General features: G+C 40.2%; 1 protein-coding gene across 3 annotated transcripts; it reads left to right on the top strand.

Annotated features, from left to right (window-relative positions):
* Nucleotides 1–281: 281 nt before the first annotated feature.
* On the top strand, nucleotides 282–9,741 carry sirt5 (sirtuin 5). 3 transcript variants are annotated; one of them, XM_012872162.3, is made up of 9 exons: nucleotides 282–388; nucleotides 2,132–2,243; nucleotides 2,327–2,460; nucleotides 5,150–5,375; nucleotides 5,555–5,642; nucleotides 6,423–6,476; nucleotides 6,576–6,699; nucleotides 9,017–9,132; nucleotides 9,237–9,741. In XM_012872162.3, the coding sequence occupies exons 2-9, from the start codon at nucleotides 2,144–2,146 to the stop codon at nucleotides 9,307–9,309; spliced, it is 915 nt and encodes a 304-aa protein (XP_012727616.2). In that variant the 5' UTR covers nucleotides 282–388; nucleotides 2,132–2,143; the 3' UTR covers nucleotides 9,310–9,741. The 3 variants fall into 3 exon arrangements, with proteins under 3 accessions (XP_012727616.2, XP_021176980.2, XP_035990135.1); XM_036134242.1 differs by lacking the exon at nucleotides 282–388 and adding an exon at nucleotides 448–681; XM_021321305.2 differs by lacking the exons at nucleotides 6,423–6,476; nucleotides 6,576–6,699.
* Nucleotides 9,742–14,504: the final 4,763 nt, after the last annotated feature.

The raw sequence follows: 14,504 nt of genomic DNA, 5'->3' as shown, positions 1-14,504 counted from the left end.
TGATCTGGCAGTCAAACTATCTTTCCTAAATTGTACATTTCTGCATCTTCTTCTTAGACCTTCGCCGAGTTTCCCAATTCTTCTGTCTATTGGCCAACCGAGTGAGTGCTGTCAAACAAGACGAACTGCAGTGCGCCAAGATCAATACCGAGAGGTTAATACCAATGAGGCGATTTTTTTTCCCCGCTCGATGACTGTGGACGCAGAAATTGCTCAGTGGATAAGTAGTGTAACCGCGCCCTCTGCTGGTCACTTGATTTGTACCATGATAGGTTCACGGTACTGGGTTCATGTCCTCCCAGCTGATCCAATCCAAAACAGAGGAGGAAAGACGTATACTGACTTCCGGGGCTGAATACGAATGGTTGTCCTGATTTCGGTCTGACAGGTAGGTCAGCAGCTGTAAACTCCACGTCTGATAAAAGACTCGTTGTATTCCTGTGAGACTAGAATCAGCGCTCTTCCTTACGCTACGCTGTTAGCGGTTGCCTTGGTTACGGGTTTTGTTTTGTTCTCGTGCCGACTCCAAGGTTGTTAGCTTAGCTAGCGCAGGTCTATGCTGCATTTGGTGTAGCGAGAAAAGGAAACTTCAGGTCTCGGAATGGCGACAACTTTGGATCTTTCTTTGTTGTGCGAGAGAAAAGACGTTCCTCCGGTGTATTGAACAACAAATCTTCATGGGTAATTTAAATCGTGTACTTGTTTTAGTCAAAATATCTAAGGTGGGTACATAAGGTAGTTTTGTAACGGTGAAAAGAAAAAAAATATATATTTGACGTAATTAAAGCGTAACACATGATACCGGAAACTGAGACAAAACGGTATATTTCGGGTTAACACGTTTGTGACTACGATGTTCTACTTCTGCATATGTTTAGGTCGATTTTTCTTGTTTGAAGCCCAACATTCCCAGTTACGAGGTGGTTTTGAACGCAGCATAACTTTTAGCTAGTGAGCAGTTAACAGACCTTAGTCATCACAGCGTTTGGATAAAAAAAACTAGTAGGACTAGGTCGTGCTTAACAGGGCTGCATTCCATTTCTGCACACTAGCTTCCTGTAGTCCAGAACAGACACAAAGTTGAATTAAAATTTCCTGTCATCCCTACGCCATATAGTGTTATTATCATATGTGCATAAACACCCACCCACATGATTAATAAAAAGGATAACATACATTGCCAAATGTAGAGCATTAACAAATAAATCTACTTATAATTTACCTGAAGTTTGTTTAGATTTCTAAATGGTATACATATGTTCTGAAAAAGCAGATTAGGTCAAATGTACACATTTCCAAACATGCCCACCAGATTAGTGTGAATGCAATTACCCTACGGTTTGTCAAAATGTTATGAACGTATCGCATTAATGCATAAACTAGACATTCTAATTATGATTTCAGTAAAAAAAAAAAAATTAAAATCGAAAATATTTGATTGTTCCTTCATTTAAAATGGAATAACAGGGATATTAAATTAATTAACAATTATTATGCTGTTCAAAGTATGTTAAATGAGGAAAAATATTTACATTTGTCAGTGTTTGCAGTAGGGCTGGGCGATGAGGAGCAAAAAAAATATCTCAATATTTTTAGACCGAATACAGATATACGATATATATCTCCATATGTTTTTTCTTTTTATAAAGGAATTATAAAAAGGCATCTTTGAATCAAAGCTTTATCCCAAATGTCTCACAGGGGTGTTTTTTTTTTTTTTTTTTTTTTTTTTTTTTTTACAAACCGCTGTAGCTAAATATGAGCTGAAAAATAACCTGCTGGAATACATAAAAGTAAAATTAAAACACAACATAGATCGTCTCGATATAAACAATATAGTTTCATCTCATATCTCTTTTAAAAAAAATCTCAATATTTAAAAAATCTCGATAAAGCCCAGCCCTAGTTTGCTGGCACTACACCTACTTCTTTATTTGCGTTGGTGTCCCTTAAAATTTGAGTTTTCAAGGGCTACAAAGTCCCCTTACTGCACAGAAAAGGGACAACCTATCCTTCAGGAATATTGGGTGGAGGTCAGTAGGCAAGAGGTGTGGGTTATGCTCTGGAGTGGACTTCCAGCCCATGACAATGTCCAGGCAGTGAGTATTGTGATGTTTTTCTTCCCCACTAGATCTAAAACCTGATGATTGGACACCGTTTGACCTGTGGCGTCACAAACACTCACCTTTTTGCCTGGCTGAGAAAGCCGTGGAGAATCAAGGCCATGACCAGACCCAGTTCAGGTAAACCTCGTTGTTATTTTCATTTTGAGTAACTGCATATTCTCTTTTTGAAACTTGGTTGTCGTTTTTGTGTTCATATTCAGACCTGGCAGCGTTCAGGGAGATTTTCTCCAAGTCCAACAACATCGCCATCATCACAGGAGCAGGAGTGAGTGCTGAGAGTGGAGTCCCAACTTTCAGAGGAGCAGGAGGCTACTGGAGAAAATGGCAATCACAGGTGGGCACTTATTAGTGCGTCTACTTCTACAGAACTAAGTCAAGGGGTGGTTTTTAACTCCTTAAACCCATTTTTTAATCATTTATGTTAGGAGTGTTGGCCAAGCATCTATTCTACACATAGATTTTCCATCTGCATTTTTGATCAGTGTATTTTGAACAATAGTTTAAGGCTTTTTCAAGGTCTACCTGTGGTTTTTTTTGGACTTCTACTGCTAATTTAAATACTTTTCTGTTTAGTTCTCATGTCTGGCCATAATACTGTACTGCGGAGTGTGTGCTTAAATCAGAAGATCATCTTCAAATCAGAAGATGGTGCTGCTCCCTTTGGCTCCCCCTCCTCTTCCACTTTTCTGTCTCTAGCAGTCAGGTGACGAATCAGCTGGAGAGACTGAACCAGAATAAGGCTGCAAGTCCAGACGGATGTGGTTCTGCCGAACTCCACACGGCTCCACACATCCACCTGGAATCGCTGCCATTGGGGGGGATTTCAATACCACATAAAATGGGCGAGCCAATCAGGATCGCCGGGTGGGATTTTTATAGATGTGACGTATCAAAGAAGCAACTGTTTGGATTCAGACAACAATGGTGGCTTGCTGCTTACTGTATTCTTCGTACTATAAAGTGCACATAAAATCCTTACATTTTCTCAAAAACTGGTGGTGCGCCTTCTATATGATTACAGTTGTGCTTACTGACCGATTTTATGTGGTACAATGCGCTCAAAAATCTGTTAAAATGTGTAACTACAACTTTGGTAAGCAACAACGTCGCTCTGCTCAATGGATATTCAGAGCACTATGGTACACTGTGCTACCTAATTGGCCCTGTAACAGGACCCCCTGAGGTGTCTACAAAGACTGCCTGACTGTAATGTCTAAACTAGAAGTGCGTTCATGTAAGGCAGCCTGCATCCAGGGTACACGCTAGCAACAATAAACTTAGTAAGTTAATTCAATATAGAAGTTAAGTTTATTTTGGCCTTATGTTAGAAACAGGGCAGTGTAGTCCAACAACTCTGTCCTCCCGACAGAGACGGATAGCTCTCCTATTCATATCTGGTAGTACGTGTGTGAATGAGGGGTGGAGTGATAGAGGGAGAATATTTAATGTGCCTTATAATCCGGTGCACCTTATTGTCTGAAAAACAGGTGTAATTTTTTAAAAAGAACACCGTCATCAGTCATTTACTGACATCGCGCTATATACAAGATGCCAGCTGTTCTGTTTTGGTTTTCCCTGCGTCGCTCTGGCTGATGTATTGAGCTATTGTTTTAATGTTCGTGTGACGGTTAAAGGTTCCTACAGCATTTGTACATGCTTATAATTGTTTGAACAGATCAACATTACCTCTTTTAGCATCTGGAAATTGCACCCAAGGATGAACCAGACTTGTGTCGGTTCACAGTTGTCTTCGTGTCTTCTCTTACTGCACTGCAGCGCTTTAGATTTGGTTTCCTATCACGTCACACAAGGGAATGTTGTGTGTGATTTAGTGGCAGACTGGGAGAAAAAAAAAGATTGCGTCTTAATTGGATATAGGTTAAAGTCTGGTTTCAACTTTAACTTAGAAAGTATTTTATTTTTTCTTCACTTTCGTTGCACTAATGGTCTTTATTTCAAAGCAGACTGACAGGAAACAGAGTGAAGAGAGCGAGAGAGAGAAAGGGAAGACTTATAGCAAAGGTCTACGGGCCGGGAGTGGACCCCGGACAGCCGCGTCGAGGACTGAGGCCTGTGTACATATGGGTTACGCGCCCCATTTAGGATGTTTTAATAGAGTAGTTTAATTTGAAAATAAAAAAAATGTATCGGCTTCCTTCTTTTTTTTTTTCGCACAGTCTTTCCTCATTAAGTCAATTTTTTGTGCTTTTAATAACAACCTGAAATACATTCTGAAATAGTTGTTGCCTTATTATAGCTGCGGTTGTTCGGATTTCATTTTTTCCCCCCCAACTGATTCAAGTCTGCAGTCCTAGTAAGGATAAATAAAACAAACAAAACAGGCAAAGGCAGGAGACATACGATGTAAAGTTTTAAAATAACAATGTGATGTGCTTGTTTTTAGTTTTCTTTAAAAGCCATTTGAAAAGTAGGTTTTTTTTGGAAACATTCATATCAAATGACCTTAAATGATTTATATGACATATTTGCAAACACAAAGTATGAAGACTTTGTGATATTATCCAATCCAATCCAACTTTATGTGTAAAGCACTTTAACATTTCCCAAGGACCAAAGTGCTGTACAGTAAACGACAGGGTGAAAATAATACAAACTAAAACACAGAATCAAAGACATAAGTCAGGTAATAAAATAAAAGCAAAAAAATATATGCTTGAAATATAAATGACCAAGAATTGTCCATACGATCCTCTGCGTTATTAATACTGTACACTCTAATATTGGGATTACGGTACAGTCACCATATACTTTGCAGTCCTACTAAATAGTACAACTAAAATTTTGTGTTCAAATTGTTTAGTTTCATTTATTTGAATAAAAGTTGGTACTGCGTATGGATCATGTTTCATGCAACAAATATGTTTCCAGCGTCTGAGAAACATATTTAGTTATAGGATCTGTTTGGAAGGGCTTCCCTTCTTAACGCTGTTATAGTTCGGTTCAGTTTTGGTTGTGTTTATGACGGTGCTGAAGACAGAACTATTCTGTTCGCTGGCTTTCAGGATCTGGCCACTCCGACGGCCTTCGCCCACAATCCCTCTCGTGTTTGGGAGTTCTACCACTACCGCCGCGAGGTCATGCTCACCAAGAACCCCAACCCGGCCCACCTGGCCCTCGCAGAGTGCGAGGAACGTCTTGGCAAGCAGGGCCGGAAAGTTACCGTCATCACGCAGAACATCGACGAGCTGCACCGCCGCGCTGGGTCCAAAAACCTGCTGGAAATCCACGGTGTGAGGTCTTTTTGTTTTTAAACCTTTTGTGTTTTATTTAGCACGTGCAACGACCCTCAGCGATCGGCTTCTTTTAGACCAAACTGGATTGAATAACTTGGTGATCTTAAGCTTAAATGGCCTGACGGTTATCTTCCTGGTGTTAATCAGCATTTGTCTCTCTCTGTGTGAACGCAGGCAGCTTGTTTAAAACCCGCTGCATGATGTGCGGTCACGAGGAGGCCAATTACAAGAGCCCCATTTGTGCCGCTCTAGAGGGCAGAGGGTAAGTGCTCATCTGGTCTTGTTTGGTAATCTCGACCGTTTTCCCAGACGGTGTGAAAATGTCTTTTAAGAGATATCGATCGCGGTCGTTTGAGCTTGAAATGCCAGAGAAAACGGGGCCGTCTCAGTCGGTCGAATGTCAGCGAGCTAAATAACGCCCGATGACACGGTGGAAAGCAGAAATTTGACTCAAAACAAATGTCACTCTGAAAGCCACTTTGTCCTTTTTATCTGACATTTTAAAATGGATGTCTGTGATTGCAAACATGATCCCTATTGTGAAAATTCCTTCTCGGCTGCAGAATCGCACCGTGTTGCCACGACTAATACCAGAAATGACTTATTTTAGGACAAGCTCTACAGGCCTAAGTTGGCATGTTAAGATGTTGAAGCTCATGACAGGACTGTCGGAAAAAAAGACTAAACCAGTACTGCTTGTTTGAAAGAGCTAAAGGTGAAACTCCCCTCTCACTGAAAATAAAAAAAAGCAGCTAAAGGTTTATAAAGCTCACTATGAATTAAGCACAAGACTTCTGGAACATTGTCTTTTAGACTAATGTATCATGTTTGAAAAAAACAACATTTCGGAACAAACACATCAAAGCAAGTGTCAGACACGGTGTTGTCTGACACACACACACACACATATAGATATATATTTATATTTATATAGATATAGATAGATAATTATTAGTTTTTGCTTCAAGAGGCTTGTTAATGTTAATGCCCAGTGATCTGTAATATAGTCCAGGTTCTGAGAGCAATCTTCCTGTCTCCTCAGAGCTCCTGACCCAGAAACGCATGACGCCCAGATCCCTGTTGAGCAGCTTCCTCGGTACAACACACTCAGACACGTCTACCTCGGTTGATTTTTCTTCAATACGAGTGTTGTTTTGATAAAAACTGTGCTTGATTTTTCTTTTTTTTTCCCCAGATGTGAGCACAGGGGCTGTAACGGCCTTCTGAGACCGGCTGTGGTTTGGTTCGGAGAGACCCTGGACTCAGACATCCTCACTCACGCAGAGAAAGCATTGGACAGTTGTGACTTATGTCTCGTGGTAGGTGTTTGAGATGTTTTGTCCTGTAAATAATTTCTTCTAAACATTTTAACTTTATTTTATCAGTATTTTTTTTTAAAGCAAGAACGAAAATCCTATTCAGCTTTGTTCACCTACAATACATTTTGAATATCATTAATCAAAGCCAAAAGGGACTGATTTTTCAGTATAACATATACTGGACTTCAAAGTTTCTTTTTAGACCCTTAAAATGAATTATATGTAAGAAGTTCAACTTGTTGTTTTTTATCCCAGATTGAAAAATCAGTCTGAAAGTGGTGCTGATGCCAGACTCTATAAGTGATTTAGAAGACACGGATGGAAATCAACAAAACAACAAATTAATGAGCAACCATGAAGAAATCAATACCATCCCTGGTAGCAGTTTAGCAAATTTAGATGCTGATTAAATGTCAGTGATTATTATTGTCCGGTTTGACATAATTTCAGTAATTTTAAGGTTAAGTAAAAATCATTATGTTTGGTCAGAATCAAGTTTTCCCCTACAAGTCTACTCATTCTCAAGGGGGAACAAAAAATAGAAATGTGTGGGTAAAGCTGCAGATTCATGAAACTATTTCCTCCTATCTGCCATTAAAGATAGTTTAACAACAACTGTGATGCCAGTTAAATGCAGTGAATGTGGAGTGGGCTGCATCTATTGTCTGTCCTGATTTGCAGAAACTTCAGCAATACTTCTAATACCAAAATTACAGATGACCAGAAAGTTAGGTATATTACACCTGAGGGTCAGAGAACATCCTGTTTTATTTGGTTAAAAGATATTTACACGTTGTTGAACTTAGTCACAAAATCAACTAAAATCTGTTTCCGTGCAGCTGCCACAACCAAACCAGCAAGGTTAGGTTACATTTTATCACCACGAACAAGTTTGGAAAGCTTTTTTTTCTCTATTAGACTTTTTATATTCTACACCTCAATATTAATTTGAGCACAAAGGGTCCCAGTTGTTACTTTATGCAAAATAATATTAAAAGACACATCTGTACATAATTGTGGAAAAACATACGTTTCCTCAATGCTTTTATTTACATGTTGTGTCCAAGGAGCCAGATGTTTTTTTTTGTATTTTTATTTTTAGTTGCAGCCAAAGTTTAAGGACTAAAAAAAAAAAAGAAAACTTAGTGTCTGTGTTAGATTACCTAGCGAATTATAGGTAAAGATCACTTTGGAAGGATTTGAGAAATGGCTGCTTAGCATAAGATGAACACCTGAATGCCAAATTGGTTAATTTAAACAGGCATCTATTATTTTAAAATTTTTAAATGAGTATTATTGCCACCAAACTTGGGATTAAAAAGTAATTGCACCTTAGCCTCTCTATGTTCAAAATGTCAGGAGAAGCACCATAACATACAGAATTACAATGCTTCTCTTTAGCAGCTCTGGAGGAAGCAGTTCTTAGTTGAATGGGGTTCTGGGTGTTCCCCAACTTGTTCACCATCCCAGCCCCAATATCCTGCCCTGCCCTTCTTTGTTATTTCAAGCTGTTCTTTTTTTTTTTTTAATAATCCTTTTGGTGTAGAACAAGTCAGTCCTTGTTTGTCCAGCCTAAGTACTTTAGATAATGAACCAGAGAAGATCAAATGGAGTCTGAGTTCCTTCTTCAGACTCAATTCCCAGATTTATCAGTGCCTTGCTTAGACAGTTTTAAAGGTTTAACTACAAAATATTACAATGAATCTATTAAGCATATTAAAAAAAAATGTCAGGGATGGATGGGTGTGAGAATGGGCCAGCAAATTTGGAAATACAAATCTTTTCCATGGTTTTATCTTTTCTTTTTTTTTTGTACATACTTATCCTGATCTGGAACAGACTTCCATCAAATAACAAACCTTTCTTGACTTTTTCATTCTTGGGAATCCTGTACGGATGTCATAAGCGATAAATAAAACATTGTTCCGGCGTATTACTGACAGAGAGTTTCTTTATTTGGTTACTTGTGCAGCCCTGGGCGGTGAGCCATATGGCCCGTATCAAAAACTGCCACTGAGGGTTGCTACGGTTGGAGAATGCAGAGGAAAAGCAGGAAAAAAAAAACATACCATTGGAGTCACGGTGTGTATGGCAGCAACAGGTTGAGCCTGTTAGCAAAACAAAGCCAGGATAGCAAGATTACCGCATTTCTGTATGGAAGAAAATTCCTACTTGGGACATTTATCTTTCTTATTTGGAACAAAAAAAAGTTTTAGGTGCCGCTATGTTTAGGTTCCACTGCATAAAGAAATTGGAAAGCAACTTAAAAGTTTTCCACAAAGCCTTTTACATTTATTTTTTTTATCTATTCCTGCAGGTGGGCACCTCGTCAGTCGTGTATCCTGCAGCCATGTTTGCTCCTCAGGTGGCAGCCAGAGGTGTTCCTGTGGCTGAATTCAACATGGAGAACACCCCAGCCACCGAGCGCTTCAAGCAAGTTTTTATTTTACACTTTCGCACCAATCGCATGCTTTATTTCCCTTCATGTGCATCACAATGAACAGCGGCCTGCCGCTGATGTTTCCTTCTGGTTGCAGGTTCCACTTTCACGGCCCGTGTGGGACCACCTTACCGCCTGCGCTGGCCCGCCACGAGAGCGAGCCGAACTGAAAACACAGAACTGTATCGCCAAAATACTCGGACATAACGGTGGTGATGGGAAGAATCTGGAGCAGGACAAAAAGGGAGTCTTAATAGCAGAAGCGGTGTGCACACTGATCAGTGAACTTCACTGTGGAGCGCTGTTTTTAAAAAAATATTGTTTTGTAAAGCTGCATTACACCTCTGCCTTGTCGGCTCTGACTTGTGAAACAGGTTTTTAAGTGGATTCAAGTCAAAAACCTCATTCAAGAGCAATGACTCTTGCTTTTGTGACAGCAGGTGGCAGTGTTTAGCTTGCTGCTGCCTTTTAGAGGTCCGTGTGACTGCTAAACGTGCAGAGACTGTTTTCTGAATGTTTAGATTTGGATTTCCACGTGTCCTGTTTATTTTTTCTGTAGAGTTACTAAATGAAGAATATTTAATAAAAAATTGCTGAACGTCTTTAACGTGCCTGTGCATATGTGTGAACAAGCTGAAGAAAAAGCAGTAGGCTCCGGTGCAAGCAAACACCTGTAGAGGGTCTCTGTTATAGGCAATGTTCTGCTTACTGAAGATGATATCCGCCCTGACACTTCACTGCTGGGCCTCAACTGGTGCCACTCTCTTCTATAATCTGAGCATGAATACATTGTAGAGTAGCCAAGTCCAGAGCTGAACTGTGGAGTTCATATAGTGTCTTACAAAAATATTTACCCTCTTGGCATTTTTCATGTTTTGTTGACTGACAACCTGGATTTAAAACGGATTGTTTGAGAGTTTCATTTACAGAACATGCCTACAACTTTGAAGATGTTTTTTTTTTTTTTTTTTTATTGTGACAAATGCGACAAATAGGATAAAAAATAACAAAAAGCTTTAGTGTACATAATTATTCACCCTGCTTAAGGCGGCACTTTTTGAAGCTGCGAGTCACTGGATAAGTCTCCGATCTGACCACTGGGATTTTTTTTGCCCGTTCCTCAAGGCAAGACTGCTTCAACTCCTTCAGGTAAGATGCTTTTCGCTTTTGAACAGTAAAATTCAAGTCTAACCACAGAATCTCAATTGGATTGAGGCTGGGGCTTTGACTAGGCCATTTCCACACATTTAAATGTTTCTCCTTAAACCACTTGAGTTATGGTTTAGCAGTATGCTTCGGGTCATTGTCCTGCTGGAAGGGTGAACCTCTGTCCCAGTATCAAGTCACAGGTAGACCGCATAGGTTTTGCACAAAAATATCCCTGTATAAAGCATCGTCCGCCTTTTCCTCGACTCAGACCAGTTTCCCAATCCATGCTGCTGAGAAATATCCTCACAGGACGATGCTGCCAACATCATGTTTAACTGTGGGGACAATGTTCTTAGGGAGATGGGATGTGTTGGGTTTGCGCCACACATTGCTATTTCCTTGGTGGCTGAAAAGTTAAATTTTAAGTTTCACTTGACCTGAACACCTTCCTTTGTACATTTGGGTAATCACCCATGAGTCAAATCAGCCACTCCCATGAGGTTTTTGGCAAACTTGAAACAGTCCTTCTTATTTTTAGCACAAATAATGTTTTTTTATTCTTTTTCTGGCCACTCTTCCATAAAGCCCATCTCTATGGTGAGTACAGCTTATTGTGGTCCTATGGACCGAGCTACCTCTGTTGTGGAGCTCTGCAGCTCCCTCAGGGTTACCTTTGGTCCCTGTGCTACCTCTCTGATTAATGCCCTCCTTTGTTTGTTGCGGTACCATGTGTTTTTCATTTGAAAATGATGGATTTGATGGTGCTCTTGGGAACATCAAAGATTTTTATACTTTTTGTAACCTCACTTTGACTTCTCTGCAACTTTATCCCTGACTTGTTAGGTGAGGTCCTTGGTCTTCATGCTGACGAAGACCAAGGTGCCTCTCACTTTAGTGTCGCTGCAGCTTCTACAGCCTTTCGCAAAAGGTGTTCTCTTCGCTGCCTTCTGGGTTATTTCGCCCCTCTCAAATTGAGACGGGTGTTCTTCTCTTCTCATTCTCACTTGAAACCACCATCATCAAACCCCTTCTGAAAAAGGTAAACTGCATTCCAACTATCAGCCCATCTCCCACTTCCTGTTTTTGTCCAAGGGGCTGGAAAAGTTCCTGCTGCTCAGCTGCTATGACCTCTGTATAACAGCTGACACTGGCTTCCCCACCCTGCTCATTAGCCCTGATCCAACAGCAGCTTTTGACATACAGCTTTTAACTACAACATCCAATTCAACAGCCTTCACACTGATTAGACTGACTGATACTGTTCTGTAAATACTTTTGTCAGCCTTGGCAATACCAAATCCCTGTAACCTGTGGTGTTCCACAAGATTCTGTCCTCAGGCCTCTTCTCTTCATTGTATACATGCTTCCTCTGGGCCATGCCATTAGTTGGCATAGGCTCTACTTCCATATGCTGATGACACTCAGCTATACTTAAAGACAGATCCAAACCTCTTTCTTCAGGATCTTCATCAGGACTTATATCTTCATCCTTATCCACCACCCTCATCACCTGCCATAAAAAGGAGGGGGGGGGGGGGGGGGGTATGGATGCCAGAACTTCTCCGAAACCAAAGCTATATTGGTTGACACTCCTCATTATGTCAGCTCACGGTCCATAACCACCATCTCTTTTTTCTGGTCAAGTCATCACTCTCTCAATGACAGTTTTGTAATCACACCAATGATCTGTTTAAAACGTATTTCTTCCACCTTAAGGAAATCTCCAAACCTCGTCCTTCTCTCATCTTCACTAATGCTGAAAAACTGGCACATGCCTTTGTCTACTCCAGGCTTTCTGTAAAGCCTTGTTCTTGGGGATTCCTGAAAAGAATATTCAGAGGCTGCAATACACCCAGAATCCTGCAGCAAGAATCCTGATGAAAGTTTGCAGAACACATCACTCCGATTCTCTATAAACTTCACTGGCTCCCCATTTCCTACAGAATCCATTACAAAATTGCTCTCACCACCCACTAGTGAACTCATGGCAATGCTCCAGAATATGTAAAGGACCCCCTCATACCCCACTCATCGATCCGCTCTCCCTCTTCACTCAACGTCAACCTTCTCCACCCACCTCTCACTTCATTACAGACGATGAGTGACCGGATCTTCTCTGCAGCGTTTTGCACGACCACCTGAGGGCTCCACAGACAGCCTTAAAGTTTATATATATATATATATATATATATATATATATATATATATATATATATATATATATATATATATATATATAGCAAACATTCTAGATCTCAATACAGCTGAAAATTGTAGATAATAAAATGGTTTAGAAAATGATGCATTTCAAGGCTCCATTCCTTAAGAGCTGATCTGTCATCTGCAAAACAACGTTAAAAAATCCTGTTTTTAATTTGTGACATTTATGCAACAGTACTAGGTGTACTATCTATTGCATTATATTAGTATTTATTTTTCCACAAAGCAGACTGACTAAGCATCCTCTCTGAGAAATCATGCCATACTTTTGTGGAGCGTTGCGTCAGTGCTGAGGGGAGAATATCAGATAGATTCTTGGTTTCTAAGTAAAATTCTGATTATTTGTGGCACTTCTGTGTGTGGGCACAAACAATGCACTCCGCTTCACTTCCAGGTTCACAATGTGAACATGAGCACAAAGCTCAGGCTGAGTTCAGCACTGACAACGGATATTATTCAAATCTGCCTTATCGTTATTGTGGTATTCCAGGCAGTTTCTATAACTCTCACTGTGTTGTTTTTCCACTGCTTTTACTTGCCTAGCTCTCACAGTGCTGTGTTCCCTCTCATCTGTACATCTGCCAGAGCGCTGTGTTTGAGACACCAATCATCCCTCCCTCCCTCTCTAGCTACGCCTCCATCACCTGCTCATTAGAGAGAGGATGATGGTCCGATGGTCCCCCATGACTCCGCTCCAAAAATAACAGAGCCAATTTCCCGCCTGTTAGGCGGCGATTTCACACCAATCTGAGATGTACTGCCCAGCATGGCCTGTCAGAGACGAAAAAGAAAAAAAAGGTGCAAAAGTAAAGAAAGCAAGGGCAGGCAAAAACACGGGTCATACCCAAACAAGCTCTTCGTTCTATTAACACGTTGCCTTTGTCAGTAAATTTCCATCAATCACTGCACAACATTGAAGAACTTGTAAGTCAACATTTTACAAAGTCATCATCATACATCGAGGTGAACCCAGAAGTTTACCTTGGATAAATATATACGCTTGTCTTTCTCCTGTCTCAAATTAAATCAGATTGAACATCACCTGTTTAGGTCAGTTAGAATCACTCATGTTATTTTCTCACGCTATATGCCACAATACTGAGAGAAGGTTTTGCTTTCACTTTCTTCAAATTCACAAGTTTACATACTTTTTCTTTACTTGGTAGAACCAAACGATATGTATTGGATCAAACGTTATCTGACATCTTGATGTTGCCACTTGCACTTCACGCACACACATACACACACATACACACACCCAAACACACACACACACACACATATATATATATATATATATATATATATATATATATATATATATATATATATATATATATATATATATATATATATTAGTCTAGATACAACTGTACATTCAGACCAGTAACAGTTTTTGTTATGCAGGCCCCAACTATTTCAACTATCTTCAGTCAATGGGTGGGGGTCCTTCTGGTTTGGTACCACAGGACTATGGTCGTCAGTCAGGGTACTGCCCATTCCAAGTTGGAAATTACTTGAGGTCTTAAGTAGTGTAATCTTTTGTGTGTTTTGGGTTTTAACGTTCAATTCAATTCAATTCAATGTTATTTATATAGCGCCAAATCATGAAACATGTCATCTCAAGGCACTTTACAAAGTCAAGTTCAATCATATTATACAGATTGGGTCAGATTATACAGATTGGTCAAAAATTTCCTATATAAGGAAACCAGTTGATTGCATCAAAGTCCCGACAAGCAGCATTCACTCCTGGGGAACCGTAGAGCCACAGGGAGAGTCGTCTGCATTGTACATGGCTTTGCTGCAATCCCTCATACTGAGCAAGCATGAAGCGACAGTGGGAAGAAAAACCACCCATTAACGGGAAGGAAAACCTCCAGCAGAACCGGGCTCAGTATGAACGGTTAACTGCCTCGACCGACTGGGGGTTACAGAAGACAGAACAGAGACACAACAAGAGAGACAAAAAAGCACAGAAGCACACATTGATCTA

Source organism: Fundulus heteroclitus, unplaced genomic scaffold, assembly GCF_011125445.2.
Source record: "Fundulus heteroclitus isolate FHET01 unplaced genomic scaffold, MU-UCD_Fhet_4.1 scaffold_78, whole genome shotgun sequence".
NCBI classification, from domain to species: domain Eukaryota; kingdom Metazoa; phylum Chordata; class Actinopteri; order Cyprinodontiformes; family Fundulidae; genus Fundulus; species Fundulus heteroclitus.
This window is presented reverse-complemented; position numbering and strand designations above follow the sequence as displayed.